At 40.5% G+C, this 21,170-nt stretch overlaps 1 protein-coding gene across 1 annotated transcript in view; it reads left to right on the top strand.

Moving 5' to 3' along the window:
• LOC102787874 (protein kinase C-binding protein NELL1-like) overlaps positions 1-21,170 on the top strand; it is a 299,433-nt gene that overhangs the window by 238,015 nt on the left and 40,248 nt on the right. Inside the window, exon 15 of the mRNA XM_087840916.1 lies at positions 16,335-16,430. Within this exon, the coding sequence (XP_087697042.1) occupies positions 16,335-16,430 (96 nt within the window). The remainder of the gene's footprint in view (positions 1-16,334; positions 16,431-21,170) is intronic.

Here is a 21,170-nt window from a genome sequence, read left to right as displayed (position 1 = left end):
ACACCTACTGGCCCAATAGAAAAATACTCATTTAATTCTTTATATAATTTTTGATTGATTATATTACATTAATAACTTGAGATCCACTGTGCATATACATTTTATAGCCACTGAGTTCTGCTTCAAAACATCATGACTGTGTTATTGTCAGTCAGTCTTTAATTGGGAAGCTTTGATCACCTTTGTAGCTTTACACCTGCTGTGTTGCTTACTCTCAGCCAGACCCTGTCCCACATTATTGTTAAGATGCAAATTAACATATCTGAGGTTCGCTCCAAGGAGGCAGGTATGTATGTTACTTTTTACTACCTGCTCTAGTAGCCTTAAGAAATGTACTGGGTATGTGGCTTTGACATTTTAAATAAATAAATACGTACATAAAATAGAGGCTGTTTTAAAACAGAGAGTATTTCATCTGGGACTGAAAAGCACAAAGCTCGGAGGCTCTTGGCTCCAAAACACTTTAGTTCAAATCTGCAGGCCATGGCTGATTTATGGCAGACTGCAGGCTTCACTTGTGTACACACACACACACACACACACACACACACACACACACACACACACACACACACACACACACACACACTCAAATAACAAATAGACAAGTAGAGGAAGTATTTGAATGGGAGAATACTGTGTGACTGTAGCTGTTTCTCTTACTCACAGCTATTACTGTGGATTTTACTTTAAACAGGTACTTCAGTTGTAATTAATTGTTGAGAAGTGTTAGTTCTGTGCACTTTTAATTGTGCACTGGTGCATTTTGAAAACAAAGTCAAAAAGCCAAACGCTGCTTCAGTCCCTACAATAAGGGAAATGTATTTACTGAAAAAGGAGCCATGAATTATATTCCTGCTACTAGTTATTTGTTTATGTTATACATCACATGTATGTTCTAATTATTGCTGCTTTCAGAGAAAAAAAAGCGCACTTGTAAAAGATACAATCAGACAATAGTTCATCAGTCCACATGACAGGATTCACCGTGTATAGATTTATGACAACATGTGGTGTGTGTGTGTGTGTGCATGCTTTTGTGTTTCTGTGTTTTTCCAGGTTCTTCAGCTAATTAATTCAGTGTTTTTGCCAAACAGGAAATTTGGCAAGAATAAAGCAGTCTTTTTCTTATTCATATGATATTGGACGTGGTAAATAGCATACCCTGGGTTGCTTCAAAGAAAATTTGCCTTGGATTTAGACACTGATTATTGGGTGTTTTCTACAGACAGAATCCCCAGGACACAAGGAAAAAAGAGTTATAAACCCAAAGTGTAAAAGTTTGTTTGAGTTTTTTGGACTACGATATTCATTATAAGAAGAGATACTTCAGTCACGAACAACATGCAGGCCCACTATACAATGCTGCTATGATAGCATATTAAAAACGGGGTAAACCTGGAGTGAATGGATATGTAGTTGAGACCTCATTGTTTTTGACAAACTGAAAGAAATAAAGCAGCAGCCATCTCCTGAGAGGATGATATGATCGTTTCTGTTCTCCTCACTCACTTTTAATAGCAGCTGCTCTTCTACCTAATGTGTCTTTCACCATTGTGGGGCTCACACACACACACACACACATCCAAATCAGTGTCTCATCCACAGTCTGTTTCAGTGCAGATTTCTAAGCTGTCGCTTCAATCATCTTATTTCTCCTCGTTCTTGTCTTATCATCTGTTTCCCATTGCTAATCCATCATCTGTCTATTCCACGTGCTGTCAGGATGATAGGCCTACTACTCAGTAAGACTTTTTGCTTGTTATCATTTTCAGCGTATTCGTGGTGAGTCAGCGCAGAGATACAGATACACTGTTCTGTCTACAGAACTACAGCTTATTCAAGTTTTCCAAACCAGTTTTCGGGGAGTGACGATAAAGATGCGGGAAGTACAGAAAAGTCCCACACGTATTGAAACTGATTTTACTTCACGAGTGAGTACAGTAGGATGGAGTTGGATATGGCTCAGCAGTGCTACAAAGTTACAACTGACAGTTTAATAACTAAAGTTTCCCATGATTTTACTTCCATATGGGTCAGTCAATGAAAATCAGCAAGTGTGTCATGATCCTGGGTCTTCGACCCAGCGTTTTGTGTTTTCTATTGTTGTGATATATTTTGGTTTTTGGTTCTGTTCTTCCTCAGTTTAATGTTTCGTCATTTCTGTCTGTGTTTTCCTCTGTGTAAAGTCCGTGTTTCTTAGTCTGTGTCTTTGCATGTGTGAGTTCCTGTTTTATTTTGTAGGTCTGCGTCTCCCATCAGTGTTTCTGGTTTTGCTTCCCCTTGTCTCGTTATGTCCAATTACTCCCAGCCGTGTCTCCCTCCTGTTTCCCATTCCCTGATTGCCCTGTGTGTATTTAAGCCCTGTGTTTTCTCATGGACATTGCTGGTTTGTCTGTGTTATTTGGTGTTTTCTGGTGTGCGTTATCGCTCTCTGTGGTTCCCCTGCATCTATCGACGTCTCCCTGCACCTCTGGTTGTGTCTCAAGGTTTTAGTTTAGCTTTATTCTTATTTTTCCCACTTTAGGTTTTGTCAGTTCCGTTCTCGCCACCCTCGCCTTTTGTTGAATGCTATCCTCCTCAATAAAGCTCACTCTCATCAGAAGCTGTGCTTGCACTTTGGGTCCTTTAATAATTTACACACGGCTTGCCCTGCAAACAGTGACAAAGTGAGTCCCTCCTGGCCCCCTCACCATTCAGATTTCGATTTTAAAACCTTTTTTGTACAACAACTGTAAAGTAATGATGGCATGCAAACCTTCATAGTGTCAAGATTTTGCAATAAGCTGTCCCTGAAGTACAAACGGCTAGGTTGAAATTTGATTATTTATTCTTTTGCGAGGTGTTATTTTTCCCCCTTTTTTTTTTTTTTTAATCCTTATAACTAGTTGCTACTACTACTGTGCAAAACACTTTGTCTTTCTTAATATCTTCCTTTGAAGCAGTCAGACTTGCCTGTCATTTTTGTTAAGTGGTCCATCCATCCATTCGCTTCCGCTTATCCTTTTCAGGGTCGCGGGGGGCGCTGGAGCCTATCCCAGCTGTCATAGGGCGAGAGGCAGGGTACACCCTGGGCAGGTCGCCAGTCTGTCGCAGGGCTAACACACAGGGACAGACAACCATTCGCACTCACATCCATTCGCACATTCACACCTAGTGACAATTTGGATTATCCAATTAACCTATCCCCACAAGCTGCATGTCTTTGGACGGTGGGAGGAAGCCAAAGTACCCGGAGGGAACCCACGCAAACACGGGGAGAACATGCAAACTCCACACAGAAAGACCCCGGCCTGATGGTGGAATTGAACTCAGGAACTTCTTGCTGTGCGGCAACAGTGCTAACCACCGTGCCACCGTGCTGCCTTTGTTAAGTGGTCTTTAGCAGTATTTCTCCAGGCTTTCTTAAGCTCTTTCAGAGTTTTTCGTTGGACTTTGGCTGCTTTTTAACTCACTTTCAGTCCAGTCCTCATAGCTCACTGTTTCCAGTTGATGTGAAAATAGAATCAATTGGAAATTTTTGGTTCAAATCATTTTCATTATGTACAGACGGCATCCAGACAGACACACAGTAGTGAATGCCTTGAGCCATAAAACAGAGTGGAGGCTCTATCATGGTTTGGGGTTCCATTTCAGCCACTCACGCTGGGAAAAGTACCATCAGACTGACCATGCAGCACCATGTGAAAACCATCCACCATCCATTTAAACCACCATGATTGGCAACAGTTTCATTTTTCAGCATGACAGTGATCATAAATACATTGCCAATGCAGTAAAAGCATACCAGGATATAAGGAATACAATGGAACAATAGCAGTCACGGACTGGCTTCCCTAAAACCCAGACCTCAAGCCATGTGTGCTCATCTTGACAAAGAATAGTAAAGAAGGCACCCATAATCCAAAGAAGAGGGAATTATTTGATCCACTGCTGAATTATATATAACACACTTCCATTCATTTTGCACTTTTCAATAAACCACTGCAGCTATTACCTATTTTCCTACAAAATGTTAAGAAATGAGGAGTGGCCCTAGAGTTTTGCACAGTATTCTAAGTAGAGGATTTCATCTAATTTCTCTTGTTTAAGGACAGCATAATTTTCTCATGTATATACCTTTTTAAAACCAATGATCGTAGTCTACTGTGGATACTACCTCAGGATTTTAGTGAGGTGGAGGATGAAGACTCATATCTCAAACTGATCTTTGTGTGTGTTTGATGTTTCTGGTGTTGTGAAAGAGTGGGACTTAAAAAAGAAATGATCTCATAGTGCAAAGTGTACGTTTTTATTGTTATGTAAACAAAAAGGAGAGAAAAAAAATGCCATGTTTGAAATAAGTGAAATTTTTTAAACACAACCCTCCGTGTGAAATCGAATTCGTCACTATATGATATGCATCCCTCCTCCAGCTTCCAGCAGCATGGGTCATGGGTAATTCCGCCACTACATCTCACCTCTCAGCAGTAAGCGTCATGTTATCAGCGAGGCAGAGGCAGCAGCAGAGGTTGGAGAAAACAGTGGTGTCAGCTGCCTACCTGTGTGTGTCAGTAATGGATTCAGATACAGGGAGTCGCACATCCTGTGCCGCCCTCTGTTATGAAAGCTCCTCACATCCAGCTGCCAAGGGCGTCCCTGCTCCCCACCCCTCCCCTCCCCCCCACTGTGCTGATAGGTTCATGCCCCCACGACTCTTCAGCAGATGAAAATAGATAAAATCATCCAGACATGGCGTGAACTGACAGTTAATGTTTGCCACACACTGATTCAGTTGAAACACAGACAGTGAGTTTAATATATTTCTATTTTTATTTGCTTCTTATTCACTTATTCAGTATTCAGCAATAGCATTGTTTTTAATACTTAGGAAACTGTATAACAGACAAAACTCACACAACAGAGATAATTCCCTTACCATGCTTATTATTTGTATTCCCCAAACTTCATATTGGACTTTGCTTCTACTTAAAAATAAAGTAAATATACAGTCATCACTACGCCCACACTAGCATCTAAGCAGAAAAAAAATATTACTGATACTAATTGCCGGCTTTGTTGTCACCCTAAAGAATCGCACATAAGTTTCATAATTTTATGCCAGTACCTAATAAATGTATTCACCCACGCAAAAGGATGTTAAAAACCCAGCTTTAAATACAAGCTTAAAGCTTTCTTTGAACGTGTGTTTCTGAGCCACTCGTAAGAAGTGTAAATGAGCTAAAAAGACAACACCAACACAGCGTCACCTGTTAATTTCTTAGCAAACGTTGGCTCATTTAAAAATCCGGCAGAGACACAGCGACGCTAACATCCATCTGGAGATGTGTCTGCACAAGCCTGACAAACTATTCGCATTATACCCGACCGTCTTAGTCTGTTCTAGTCTCAAATAAGCACTTTTGTGGGATTAACTTTCAGATCTCATATCCTGTAGCTTTTTTTCTCATTTCAATTGACTCTTCCCATTTAGAAGTACTATAATTAGTTATATCCATACTTAAACCCATTGCAAGAGCATATCATTTTTATACTTATTCAATCTAAGTACATAACCCAGCAGCTCATCAGGTACATGTATTAAGCTGAGTGTAAGGTAAAGCAAATGCAAATATTTTCACAGCACACTCTTATTTTTGGATATTATAAAAGTGTGACTCTGGATTAGGGTTGACTGGAAGTGGATGTGTATCTTGGGTAAAGGACCCACTCATTTTATAGTATAGGACATCTGTGTACACAAGAAAATGGAGTTGTATTTCTGTGCCTGAAGTGTAATGCCTGGAGAGAGAACAGTGCGTTGAATGCTTTTAAAGTGAAAACCAAGAATCCCAGGGGAGCATTTAAGCGCTGACAGCTGTTTTACATCTAGAAAATGTGGCAAAAAAAACCTGTCAGTTTGCTTGAGGTTTGGTTTTTTGGTTTTGTTTTTTTTTTTTTTCTTTGCTTGTCTGATGAATAAACAAATGGCACCTCTGCGTTAGCTCAGTCCTCTTCTGCCATCTGCTTCTGCAGGCAACCTTTCAAACTGTCTTTGCTCAAACACTTTAGCCATGTGTTCACAGGTGCACTTAGCACAAGAATGATAGGTAAGGACTGACAAGTTATAACATGCCTGAAATGAAAGGTTAATCAGGCCGTGCTTGTAATGATGATTGTGAATGAAAGTATCTGACTTTCTTTTCACCGTCCCAACATCCACGGTGAGATAGTAGCAGGTCCCCCCTGCCTTCCCCAAAACTGCTTTGTAAGTTTCCCTAAAATCGCTGGTCACTTACCTGCATCTTTCACACTCCTCCAACCCTGACATTCTGGAATGTGAGGAGGCTCATTCCAGAGCGTGGAATCTCCTGAACCACCTGGCAGAATTAAGTGTTGTGTCAGCAGTATTGATCAACCACCCCTTCAACCCTCTGCAGATACATTATGGCAGTAAAAATCTCCCTTAATGTGTCTTTAATCCATGCCGACTGCCTGGCGCAAGTCCTTATTGTCTTGTAAGTGCAGTCATTATCTGTGATGTTCAGTAAATGCCCAACAGAGAGTACAGCCAAGGGTGAACTACTGTTACTCTGATGCATAGTAAAGTGAGGCATTTGTATGAGTAAATGGATTGGCATTAATTCCTTCTTAGCTGCATTTTTGGCCTGCTCAGCACTTCCATGAAGGCTGCCAGTGGACTTCTAACTCTGCATTTAAGCCTGCTGCTGTGCATTCATATAAATGGAAGCAAGACAGACACACACACACACACACACACTGCAGCAGGAGAAAGAGGGAGGAGGCATTTTTCTTCCTATGAGATGAAGGATGTTGAAGAGAGAGAATATAGAAGAAGATGTTGAGCCTCCATTATCTGGATACCCCTGCGTTCCTCTGTCAGAACTAATAGATGTTGTTTTCAGGAAGGCTCCTTTATATTGTGCATAATCTCTTTCCCTCTGTGATATCAGCACCTGTTGGAAGATATGAAAGGATCTGAGAGTGGAGGCTAAGGTTTACATTTAAAACTTTCAGGGCATAGATTTATTGCTGCAGACCAGAGCTGTTCAACATCTTTGAAGAGGATGCTAGGAATAGGGTGGAAAGGAAGCTGTGGCTAACTGAACCAACTGTAAAAAGAAAGTCTTTACTTATAAGGCCCTTTTTTTGGTAACGATCTTGAAAAAAAAATGTTAATTTATAATTAATGCATCTTTAGTAGTCTAATTACCCTTAAAAACTTAAAATATAATTAATAGTCTTTAATAATCAATAATGTATGTGATGTCATTATTCCTTAAACTTGATGAGTGATATGTTGCATCATGTATTGTGTCACAGCTGTTAAGAAATAATAACAGTTCAGTTCTGGCAGCATGAGAACATTATGACTTTTATATAGTGTTTTCTTATTGTAAGTGACCACTCAACATTTTAAACACACTCACCGGCCACTTCATTGGAAACATCTACTGAACTGCTTTACAGTGCAAACACCTTATATGGCAATCACATGGCAGACGATCAGTGCAAGACAAACTGCTCAAACCGAGCATCAGAATGAGGAAGAAAGGTGATTTTAAGTGACTTCTGTGCAGGTAGCATGATTCTTGGAGCCAGATAGGTTGGTGTGAGTACTACACAACGTACTAATCTCTAGGGATTTACCTGCACAAGCAGGAAAATGTCTAGGGTTTACAGAGAATGGGCCAAAAATAATGTTATCTGGTAGAAAATTCTTTGTTAATGTCAGAAGTCAGAGGAGAAAAGCCATGCTGCTTTGAGGTGATAGGAAGACTAGAAATGACCTCTCCTTACAATCAAGGTGTGCAGAAGAACACCTCTTAATGCACAACAGTCTCTGAAGACGCTTCCTCCAAGGAAGGTACGTAAATGGGGTTAACGAGATCCTCGTAGCATTTCGTCTACCACCCAACTTTATCCTCAGCTGAAGTCAGTAGCACCCAACTCCCACTGTACACCATTTGAACAGAGCACCACTTTCCTGAGTCACCTGATGATTTGCCAGAATCACTTAGTGGCCAGCTGAAAGTCTTGTTCCATCCTAAACCCACTTTCATAGTCCCAAATACTTACCAAGCCCAATAAGACTCTCTTAGGCTAACGGCTCCCATCAGCTATGGTGCCCATCATCAGGTTTGGTGATTATCACAATAACAAGCATCAACCACCCTTTGGTTAATATGGAGATCCAGAACATTGTCCATTGAGTCTCAATAGCCCCAACCTCACTTGAAATTTTATTGAACTACTGCTGGAGGTGGGAATTGAAGTGCTCACCAGGACCTGCACCAGATGCTCCCAGCACAACCTCCCTAAGTCCAGTATCCTCCCCCACCAACTGATACAACTCAGTTGATATCCAACTCAGGTGATCAGTTGGTAGCTCATTTCCTCACTTCACCCGAATGTCCAAAACTTGTGGCTGAATCTGAAGAATATCCAGTGAGTGGCAGTTCTCTGGGGGAAAATGCAAAATTAGTGATTGACCTGTGAACTAAGGTGTCCTGGTCTCAAATGCACTTACAAACACCCTAGTGCTTGATCAGGTGTCCCTTATGGACAAACTGTGATTGGCACAAAGGCACAATAATAAAACAGCACTGGAGACTACATCAAACAGGCTGTTTTTCTCAATTGCGCCCTTCCAGGTCTCGATATTATGGCCTGTGTGTGTGTGTCTCCAACACAAGTCTCCCGGTGGAGCACTCTCCAGTGCCCTACTCAGTAAATCCAAGAAGGCAGGGTTCTCTGAACTGTCATTCTCCACATAAGCGTAAATGACAGAACAAGAGCCAGAGCCAATTACCCCACCTAAAGGTGTAGGGAAGCAACCCTCCCATCCAGTGGGGAACACCCCAAAATATAGGCAGCAAACTAAGGGGATACAAGTATACCCACCCCTGCCCACCCCTCTGACGGAGGGCAATGAATGATTGGAGCAAAGTCCAACTCATCTTCAGGGATCTGAAGAGGCACAGGCACAGATCATAGGCCCTGTGTTGCATGCATATATAATATTTTCTCTTTCTCTTTACATGCGGCATTGCAGCATGCAAAATTAAAAGTACTGAAAATTAGATATTTCAAATTTGATAATTATTTAGCAATTTCTTACTATGACTTAATTATCAAAAGGATAACAATGTTCTTATCAGTTTTAATTTTTCTATCATAGAATTCCAAAACTCGCCTTTCCCCTTTCACACCTACTTGAATTTGTCGAGCATTCATCTTTCTCAACGATATTCCTGCTCATAATTCAGAGATGGAACCTTGGACACCCAACGACCGTGAATATGACTGTTAGCCACGGCAAAGAGTGGAATGATTTCATTCTTGCCACCCACTGGAAAGCAATCTAGGCCTGTAATGGGAAACTCAAATAGCAAATCTGTGGGTATAAGCATGTCTTGAGAAGTCACGAGTCAGCAACAGGCTCAGTTAAGCAATGAGATACTTTAGCAGTAGGTCAAGAGACTTACAATTAAAGGAGGGCACTTTCTTTCTTGGAGCTCTGGGTCAGTCTATTTGTCGCTGTGGTGGGTTCTCATAATGAAATGTAGAGGAGGCAATTAAGGGAAGAGCTGGAGAGGTGGAAAAGTGGGGAAAAAAGAAGAATTTATTGAATGTTAAAAAAAAGGAAGGGGGGGAGAAAGATTATGGAAAGAGGTGAAGTGTTGGTGAGATACTTTGTATAAGCTAGCAGTGAGACTAGAGTTTTAGAGGCTTGAGATCTGAACCTTCAAACAGTAAATATAAGGTTTTGGTGTCAGAAGGGAGGAAAGGGGAATCACTTTCTACAACCACAATCTAAGGAGGTGGCACAGGGTACAATACAATTCTACTGCTCTTCTTTGTCTTCTATATGGTGCCATTCCATTGAAATGGGATGTTCCCTGCTGTTTGTTGAACAAGAGCAACACATTGCTATTCTTTTCTCAATCTTATTCGGAAATGGAAAACCATCAGTACCATACATTATATGCATGGTGCATGTAGAAAAACAACAAGAGCTGTAAACAACTGGCTTCTCATCTCAAAGAACGCCTCCACATCACAAGATCTATTATGGCAAATGAAAAAAAGACCTTCCCAAAGTGTGGGGCCCGGGGAAAAAAACAAAACGCTTGGACACTGCTAGCGCGGGCGCCTACAGAAACGTAAAGCAGGAGATGAAGCATCGCTGAATAGGTTTCCAAACCAACTTCATTCTAAGCCAAAGACTAGAGAATATGGTGAAGCATATCTTCCCTTTGGTTTCACCTGCACAAGTGCCGAGGTAGGTCTCCCCTGCAGAATTGGTTTTCCCTTCGTTGGGAGCAGCGCTGGGCTCTTCAAATCACAGACAAACAGTATCCCACATTCTTGATTTTTAGTTCACAAACACTTGTTATAATGACTAACTACTCCTGACATTTTGGAGATGTTAGCTCTTTATACAGTAAAGTTACAGCGGGATACAAATAATATCAGGCTGATCCTGCCACGATTTGTTCCCCCGGTTCAAATCACAGACAAACAGTATCCCACAGTTGTTTATGTTTTTAAACCCATTTTGCACAGAGAGGCATTTTTTGAAAAATGTATTGATAGCAATGTTGAATATTATTACACAGGAAAAAACAACTACATGTAATAATTACACTGTGACGCCTCTGCCTTTCTAAATGGAGGGACAGTAACTGCGTGTAAAACCTGCAGATATTCAGACTAACAGTATTTTGTCTCTATCTGCCATTCTGCAATTCATCTCACGTAAACAATAACGTGGCGCACAGCGTGACGTGAAAAAGGCACATACCTTTGACGTTGCGTGAAGAACTCTGTATTCCTCGTCCACACGTAAACGCAAAAAAGGAGTTTTAAAAAAATCTCTGTTTTCGGTGACTCGAAATGCCGCTTGCGTGTGGACGAAACAGCTTTTTTCAAAAATACCCGTGTAGGTGTGGAAGAGTTAAAAGAGTTAGTAGTTTATTTCCTTACTACCTGTAATTTATTGCAGATTACATGTATTTGCTTAATTGTTTACAAAATGTTTGAGGTGTAAAATAAACCGCAATGGAGCAAAATATGTGTGTGTGTTGGAGGATGTGTTAGTGCGTGCGTGCGCGGGGGGGGACATTTTTCTTGTAAAACAAAGGGGGGCCCAGCAAAAAAAGTTTGGGGACCACTGGCCTAGAGCAGGATGTACCTCCAGAGAAAAGTATACAGCCAAGTCCTTACTGTCTTTTAGCACTCCAGTATAGTGAAGATGAAACCATGCCCACCTGTCACTGAAAAGCTGCTGTGTTCTTAATTATACATAACGTTAAGCCTCAATATAATTAAAAATTGTGTAAATGTTCACTTTCCATACAGCTGCCATGAACAGGCAAATAATTAGCTGTAGAGACTGTAACAGTTTTTTTTAATAATAGGCTATAAACATGTGCTCTAAAAGTGGCCGTTCTAACACGTACTTTATGGTAATTGAGTCACATTTAGTGCCTCAAGTAGTCACTCGATGAAGTGTAGTTTTCAGCAATTGCATAGCAACTTAATTTTCCAGCCTCAGAGGTTTCTCATTTTATTATACTGCATTTTTTTAAATGGGAATCACTGACAGGTATTACTTTAATTTTTGGGGGCTGGGACCGTGTTTCACTCAAGACAGCAAAGTCTTACACTAATCTTATTCTTGTTATAATATCGGTTTATTACAGTATATTTAATGTTATCAGTGCTGCTTAAAGGCTTTTTTTTTTTTTTTTTTTTAAAGTCTAATAGGTTTTTTTCATATTTTCATTCAGCTGTTGGACTGGATTCCACACATTTACTCATTAACACACTATTACCAGTAAGCAAAAGTTCTGGATTAAAAGTTTTAGTGTTGGCTTAATTCATCCAGCTGTTTCTTGACAGGAATTAAAATACTGGAGGCAACTTGAAACCGAGGCTTGTGTTTTGGAAAGAAAACTACTGCCTTCAGTCATACAGCACGCCTACTCCCAGTGAAGCCCCCTCATCTTTGGAAGTCATTAGTTCGACAGGCAGGCGACATTATGCTGATGGCGGTGAAATGATAATTAGAGTTGGAGATAGATTGAGTCAATATAAGTGTAATTAATTTTTAAGTGTGAGGTTTATTAGTACAGAGGCGATCAGGCCACTAATGAGGGCCTGATAGAACTTCTTAAATAGTGCAACCAGATTAATAGCTCTAATAGCTTCTGGCAGTAGAATCTACTTTTATTTATTTGCTGCATTTGTTTGTATATTTAGGCCAACACTGGTTTGATCATTTGTGCTGACAAATGAGCTTTCTGTGTATTCATAAACCAAATGGAGACAAGCTGCTGCACAGATTACACACAGATATTACACTCACATACCCTATGTCTGTGACTTTAAATAGATTTTTTTTTCTGCCCATTAAGGCTCATCTTTTTAATCGTGTCATTAATTAAGCTTAGAAATACTTAATGAACTTGCTCAATTAAGTCTGCCCTCTTTTTTGGTTTAATCCTCGCTTTAAGCACTGACTGACTGTCCTCTCTCCCTGCGCCCACCCTTTGGAGGATATTTCTCTGCCAGCACTCCTCAGACATCCTCTTCTCCTTTGTGTTGGTGCTTCACAGTGTGTACACTCGTTGAACAAAATACAGCCATTTCCGCTGCTAGCCTGCTTCTAGGAAAAGACTGTAAGAATGTTGGGAACACATGCGCTCACATGAGAGATTTCCAAATCACTGCTAAATGAGGAGCAGTTACTTTAATTATTTTAGATTCTTCCTTGCGGACATGGTTTGCAGACCGATGACCTCTAGTGTTAGTGAAAAAATGATTCTCTTTTAAACTGTGTGATAGTGTTATACTAATATCAATCAGGAATTTACCCTGATATATACCAAGAATTAATTAGGCCAAGAATTAATTTTCAATCCACTGATCACTGTTTACAAATGCTGGTGGTTTATTATAAAAAAAAAAATCTAATAAAAGGATAAAACATCTGATGATAGCTGTGATTGCATTCCAGCAAATAGCATCCTGGACCAAACTCATTTCATTTGAACTGAATCAGCTACACCAGATGAACACCAATGAATTCTCACATTGCCTCGCCACATAACCCCAGACGACAGTAAGCCATCTTATCAGTACTGATCTTTCTGGGAAAACAAAGCCATATTATCAGTATAGGCCAGGAAGAACTGTAAAATCTAATAAGCTACCAGTATCTAAAAAAATGCAACCTCACTGCATTAGAAGTGATACGGTTTCCGTGCGTTTATTCACAGTGAACACAATCACCAAGTGGCTATATACAACGTGCAGGGGAAACGGGTCCGGGTCGCCAGGGTCCGTGGGAAACAGGGTTAGGGGAAAAGGTGCTCCACACTTTCTGTACAAAAGGCTCCTCCTCAGTCACCCCTCTCAGAATCCGGTTCCAAAAATGATCTAAACACAAAAGGTCGGGTTAGCGGGATAATAACAAAGGGCTTTCCAGATACAGGTTGGCAGATACTCAAGTTTGACTGACGCTGATAGCTCAACGATCCAGCGAAGACTAGTGCAGACTCGCCATCTTAAGTAGTGCAGTAATCAGCTGGGATCAGCGGCCGGTGCGGTGATGAGAGCAGGTGTGTGGGCGAGCAGCGGGAGCCCGCAATGAGCGTCGCCGCGGCGAGAGAGAGAGAGAGCGAGAGAGAGAGCAAACAAACCACAAACATATTGCCTAATAGAGGGTCGACCAGCGGGGCACAGGGACCATGACAAGAAGAACTAGCAACAGTTTACTTCAGATAGCTAAATCAGGCAACCTGTTCACTGTGAGTGCCAGTAAGCAGTACTAAATGAATTAGTTCAACTGGCGTTTATGACATAATTAACAAATTCATTTTGTATGACTCGCTCTGAAAAATCAAGTCATTCAAAGTGCTGTGACCTCACAATGAACAAGCTGCCTTAACTGACGCAAACTTAAATGTAGGTAAAAAGTTTGCATATATCTTTAATAAGTGTCATGACGCCTATCAAGGAGGTTGTGTTTTTGTAGTCGTTGCGTGTCACTGGTCTATCTGTAAATGCAATAGCTCAAAAAGTTTTAAAGGAAATTCTGATGAAACTATGTAGGGGTGTAGAGTGGGGTCATATTAGTAAATCTATTAAAATTTGACTTGCATCCATCAAGGTCTTTAGGGTCAACTTAAAAAGCCTCATAACTTGTATGTGTTGCCAACATATAGAAAGAACCAATGTAAAGATTTTAAATATGATGTCAAATTTGACCTCTGACCTTTCCTTCAAGGTAAATACATGATCTGAAGGCCAACAATAATATAATAATAATCGTATATATAATCTTCTTTGGTTTTGATGACAAATAGGCATATAGGGAATGATTTATGGGGATAATAAATGTCACGTTACTTTGGACCTCTATGTCTTGTCCAAGGTCAAATGAGGTCAAAATTCTCATAAAATGTCTTTTATCTTTAAAACTATACTTAAAATCCTACTGCCTTTGTTTTATGATACTGATATATGGGGATTATAAACATAGCATTATAGTTTGCTGCCAAATATCATGTCACGTTTAGCCTCTGACTTCACTTTCCTATTTCACGTCTGCTTTTCTTTCAAGTTGACCCCAAAATGTGTTATACATCTAAAGAAAGTATAGTATTCAATAGAGGTGGGAATCACCATACATCCCACGATACAATATTATCACAATACTTAACGCACGATACGATATTATTGCAATTTTTTAAAATATTTTGCGATATTCAGATAATGTACATAAAGGTAAACTTTATCAATATTCATTTTATCTAATATCAAAGTCTCGCACTCAGTCTTTCTCTCATTTCAGTTTTATTGTTGACAAACTTGAACGGTTTGTATTACAGTCGAGTCCAACTTAACTGAATGCAACCATCTGGTACAATTATAGCTATTCTGAACTATGCAATTTATGAAAACTATGCAGCCCATTCAGCAACTGAAGAATTTGAAAGTAAATTAAAACAAAATATAATTTTACATTAAATAAAAAAGTTTTAAACTTAATTAAAATAAAACATGTTTATTGCTGCCAAAAAAAAGTTAAACACATTTGCACAGTGAAGGAATGTCAGGATTCTGAAGTCAGAGCATGTTCCAGTCCACAAAAACTTTTTTTGTAACAAAATATCGATTTTTGCTGTCCCTGTATCGATACATTATTAGCAAACAAAATATCACGATACTACACAGTATCGATTTTTTCCCCCACCCCTAGTATTCAAGCAGGGCTTTTTTGAAACAGTTGTGTCAATCTTTTTGCAGGGCACTGGCAAATGATCAGAGTTTTCATGTAAGCACTTGTGTTATATTCTTGCTTGGCACCGTGGTGGAAAATTTATCATAATGACCAAGCACAAAAAAAAGAAGTGAGGCAGAAATTCAGTACGTGCTAGGATTTTATCACATTTCTTTGAAGTAGGGAACAACAGCAGCTCAGGTAGTGCTGCAGGCTGTCCTTGACACAGATCTCATCCTGATGTGCAGGTCAGCTCCTTGCACAGTTGCCGTGTGTGTGAGTGGTTGAAACTGTAAAGTGTTCCCGCTGTTATGTTGATAGATGTGCTAACGTGAAATCGGCCCCATTTGCTAGTCGCACACGATAAGAACACATATTTGCCTTGCTGCATTTGGTCCCTTTGCTGTCCAATAGTCAGTAAACGTGCATGCATCCACTGAAGGATACAGTAGAATTTTTAGTGCCATCTGGTTACTGGTTCTTTAAACGTGTTTCACTTTCCTCAGTCACTAACTTGGTCTGATTTTCTGAACTGTACAGTAAATGTGCTGTAAGGCTTAAAAAGCAAAACACAGTCATTTATCCGTTGCTCGTAACAAATTGCAAAAAAATGCAACTTTCTCCTTAAAAAGGCAACACAATGTTCAGCCATCCTCCCAGAAATTTGATAGTTTTACAGTTTTATAAATTAGCTGCCTTTTACATGACCACTTGAAAGAACACTTTTCTATCATATATAAATCTGAGGCAAGGTTACAGTTTTGATCTGTCTTTTTTTTTGTCTTCTTGATAATGAACACACACTGCAGCATAAAAACCACCATTTCTAAGCCCGTGTGAATGGTGAGCGTGAGTAGTCCCTCCCAGAACTGTTAACGCATCTTGTAAAGATAGTCAGGGGAGCTTTTTGTAGCGTGTAGTGCTTTTACAACATCACAAACCGCAGGATTTCAAAAGCTTTTCTGTGGCTGTGCTATTCGGGCCACAGAGGGGGAAAAACACAAAAAAACAGAACTAATACATTTTTGGTTTCTCTTTCTAGCCTTCTGTGAGGAGGGATGCCGAAGCGGCGGGACCTGTGTGTCCCCCAACACGTGTGTCTGTCCCTCGGGATTCACGGGACACCGCTGTGAGACAGGTAAGACCTGAGGACATCACCTGACCCCTCACCTCTCATCTGTCCAGTTTGTTCAGCCGTCTGTCCCAATTAAAATCCAACACGAGCATAACATTGTTTTTATTGACTTTCAGGAATGACATCGGCAGGATGGTCATTAGATGTTTTCTTTTCCTTACTTCACTCTATACACACACACACACTTTCATGCTCTGGCTTTAAAGTGTTGTTTAAATTGGACACTGCAGAGATTGAAGCTCCCACGAGAGTCATAGAAAGAGTCAGCTAATTGTTCCCTACCCTCCTCCTCTCCTTCCTTCCTCCCTCTTCCTTTCTCCCTCTCCTTTTTCACTCTCCCCATCATTTCCCCCAGTCGTCCTTCCTCCTTTCTTTTCTTTCTTTTCTTTCTTTTCATTTTCTCCTCCTTTGTCTTCTAACTTCTCTCGTTTCTCCTTCCCTATGTCTTTTTCCAGTTTTATAAGCTACTTCTCTTTACCTCTTTTGCTTCCTTTCATCCTCTGCCCTCCTTCCCTGACCTCTTCTTGGCTCTCCTCTGCTTGCTCATTTTCTCCTTTCCTCCTCCACCTTTGTCCTTGTCTTTCTTTTTACCCCCCCCCCCCCCCTTCCGTTTTCTCCTCAGATTCTGTTCTTGCTTTCCCCTTGTCCTTTGTATTCCTATAAGCTTACTCCTTCACCTCTCTTGTCCATCTATCTCTACTTACACAACCTCTGTCTTCCTCTCGCTCCTGTCCCATCCTCCCCTATGCCATTAAACCTCCCGTCTCTGTGGTCTAATTTCGCTGAAGTGATCAACCTGCTCACATGGAGCACAGGAGTCACGGGTCAGCTATTTGTAGCATGTTGCCATGGTTTCTCTTTAGATAGGTCAGACAAAACCTTCATATTTTTACATATTGAATACATCATTTGTGCTGCTGTCAGTCAGCCTCCTAATATGTAAGTGTAATGCAGAGGAAGATTCTCTTTGCTGTTTTATTTTGTGTGTGTCTTATCTTCATCACACATTTTAGACCAGCACCAGTGTCTTGAAATTAAATCTACACTGTGCATATTGAACTGATCAGACTTAATTAGGCTGTATAGCACATCTTCATTAGGAAGGAAAAATGTATGGGCATGATAATTTAACTCATTTCAAGTCTAATCTCAGAAAGCAGCCTAACTCTGCAGGCTCCAAACTGTAGTCAGCTACTCACGAGGATAACCAATCAATTAAAAATAAAAGTTTCAAGACCAGACAAGAAAGAAAGGTATCGTGCTTGAAATCATCAAAGACAGAGATACTATTGGTTTGATTTCAAATGTTCATTTTATCTATTGAAAAAAGGCTTAAATTGTTTCCTGCACTGGGTCTCCCCTGGTGACAACCGGTCTGCTGTTTCCAGCTTAAAAATCGATCCCATGTTCTTTTAGGACACGACTCTCCCTGCGATGCTCTGATCCAGAGTATACCCATACTGTTTGGTCACAACATCATTCTCAGATACTCCCTGAAGATTGTCAATCAAATGAAAAAACAAAAATAAAAAACATACACTTTATGAGCCAAATGTCTCAGTACACACCTGTGTAGCATCCAATCATTTGTTCAAACAAGAGGAGGCAAGACATGTTTCCGGGTTTAGAGAGAAAGGGGACTGTGCTGTGTCATACATCTATACGCTGTACCACAGCTTACAGTTTGGACCTCATTAAACATGTAAGGCAGGCTTAAATTTCTACATGCAGATACAGATACTCAGGTTGCAAAGACACCGGAAGGTAAGTTACACAAAAGAGAGACATCACTGCGTGACACAGACTGATCCTCCACTTTTTTCTCTCAAATTCATAACAATCATGAATCTACTAAAAGAATAACTTCCGACTTCATCTCTATGACTTAACCACAGATCTGAAAAGGAATGTAAACTGAAATTCAAATAATATTGCCTGCAACATGTTTTTTATCAGCTCCGATTTTGATGTTACATAAAATTACTGAAATATAAATTTCCACATTTAATCCATCGTCTGCTATAAGAGCACAGAATGGCTTTAAGAGCATATGGAAGTAGCTGGGCACACATTCGATGATATGCAGAAATGGACAGCTGGTTAATGGGATGAAAGGTCTTGCAGGTCCGAAATGCCGAAACATGATTTATTTTCACTACATTTTAGTGTATTGACCATGAATAATTTTGTCTCTATAATACTGAACTTTACTCAGTTTCACTATGGACTCTATTATATTCAATTGTTAATCAAATCAGTGGTTTTAATTTAGTTTCATTCATCAGTGGTATGAAGAAAACAGTTTGATTGTTAAGGTATATCATGATGAATTGTTTGAAACATGCAATTTTTTCTATGTAGAGTCATTTAAATGTTCTATTGGAGGTGCATGTGAAAAGGCTTTTCTTTTTTGGGGGGGGGGGGGGTTAGCATGCAGGAGGTAGGACATAGGACGACCACTCGTGATTACTTGCAGTGTTCTCAAATAGGCACAAATCAACACATTTAGACATCACACAGACGTTGTACTGGGGGGCTGGCAGGTTAAAGACTGTTTAACTCTTTGCCCCATAAAGACATCTGACAACAATGCTAATAGGTGTCCAAGGGGGAAAGTGTTTAACGCTCTTTAACCTGCCAGCTCCCCAGGACAAAGTCTGTGTGATGTCTAACAGTGCTGATTTGTGCCTGTGTGAAAACAGTGCAGGTAATTTGCAGCTCGCCAGTGGTCGTCCTTTAAGTTTTAGTTGATTCTGTGTATAGAATAATAGAATAGAATAGAATAGAATAATCCTTTAATTGTCCCACAAGGGGGACATTTGGTTGTAACAGCAGCCAAAAAGACAAATATACAAACAAACAGTACACAGGACACAAAACAGAAACATACACAATTTGTCTTACATATTTACATTAAGGACAATGGTAACTATAAACTGAGAGTACTGTACAGTTATTAAATTAAATAAAAATAATTACAGGTAAGAGGCAAACCAGGTTGTAGTGCGAATTGGTTAATTAACTAACTTATTGCAGTTACAGCATGTAAACATCTATGTTTGTTGGGAGCAGTTCAGATTGTACAGTCTGACAGCTGCAGGGAGGAAGGACCTGCGGAAACGTAGTCATATTAAGAAAACATGAACAAATGCAAAGTCCATTGAAAGTATCCCTGAAGATCCTTGCACTCCATGTGCAATATACAGTGGGGCAAAAAAGTATTTAGTCAGCCACCGATTGTGCAAGTTCCCCCACTTAAAATGATGACAGAGGTCAGTAATTTGCACCAGAGGTACACTTCAACTGTGAGAGACAGAATGTGAAAAAAAAATCCATGAATTCACATGGTAGGATTTGTAAAGAATTTATTCGTAAATCAGGGTGGAAAATAAGTATTTGGTCACCTCAAACAAGGAAAATCCCTGGCTCTCACAGACCTGTAATGTCTTCTGTAAGAAGCTTTTCTGTCCCCCACTCGTTACCTGTATGAATGGCACCTGTTTGACCTCATCATCTGTATAAAAGACACCTGTCCACAGCCTCAACCAGTCAGACTCCAAACTCCGCCATGGCCAAGACCAAAGAGCTTTCGAAGGACACCAGGAAAAGAATTGTAGACCTGCACCAGACTGGGAAGAGTGAATCTACAATAGGCAAGCAGCTTGGTGTGAAAAAATCAACTGTGGGAGCAATCATCAGAAAATGGAAGACATACAAGACCACTGATAATCTCCCTCGATCTGGGGCTCCACGCAAGATCTCATCCCGTGGGGTCAAAATGATCATGAGAACGGTGAGCAAAGATCCCAGAACCACACGGGGGGACCTGGTGAATGACCTGCAGAGAGCTGGGACCAAAGTAACAAAGGTCACCATCAGTAACACACTACAACGGCAGGGAATCAAATCCCGCAGTGCCAGACGTGTTCCGCTGCTGAAGCCAGTGCATGTCCAGGCCCGTCTGAAGTTTGCCAGAGAGCACATGGATGATACAGCAGAGGATTGGGAGAATGTCATGTGGTCAGATGAAACCAAAGTAGAACTTTTTGGTATAAACTCAACTCGTCGTGTTTGGAGGAAGAAGAATACTGAGTTGCATCCCAAGAACACCATACCTACTGTGAAGCATGGGGGTGGAAACATCATGCTATGGGGCTGTTTTTCTGCCAAGGGGACAGGACGACTGATCCGTATTAAGGACAGAATGAATGGGGCCAAGTATCGTGAGATTTTGAGCCAAAACCTCCTTCCATCAGTGAGAACTTTGAAGATGAAACGAGGCTGGGTCTTCCAACATGACAATGATCCAAAACACACCGCCCGGGCAACAAAGGAGTGGCTCCGTAAGAAGCATTTGAAAGTCCTGGAGTGACCTAGCCAGTCTCCAGACCTCAACCCCATAGAAAATCTGTGGCGGGAGTTGAAAGTCCGTGTTGCTCGGCGACAGCCCCAAAACATCACTGCTCTTGAGAAGATCTGCATGGAGGAATGAGCCAAAATACCAGCTGCTGTGTGTGCAAACCTGGTAAAGACCTATAGTAAACGTTTGACCTCTGTTATTGCCAACAAAGGTTATGTTACAAAGTATTGAGTTGTATTTTTGTTATTGACCAAATACTTATTTTCCACCCTGATTTACGAATAAATTCTTTACAAATCCTACCATGTGAATTCATGGATTTTTTTTTCACATTCTGTCTCTCACAGTTGAAGTGTACCTCTGGTGCAAATTACTGACCTCTG

The sequence above is a fragment of the Neolamprologus brichardi genome, chromosome 1 (genome assembly GCF_056152115.1).
Source record: "Neolamprologus brichardi isolate AB-2024 chromosome 1, ASM5615211v1, whole genome shotgun sequence".
Taxonomy (NCBI): domain Eukaryota; kingdom Metazoa; phylum Chordata; class Actinopteri; order Cichliformes; family Cichlidae; genus Neolamprologus; species Neolamprologus brichardi.
Note: the sequence above shows the minus strand (reverse complement) of the source record. Positions and strands in the feature narration are given on the sequence as shown.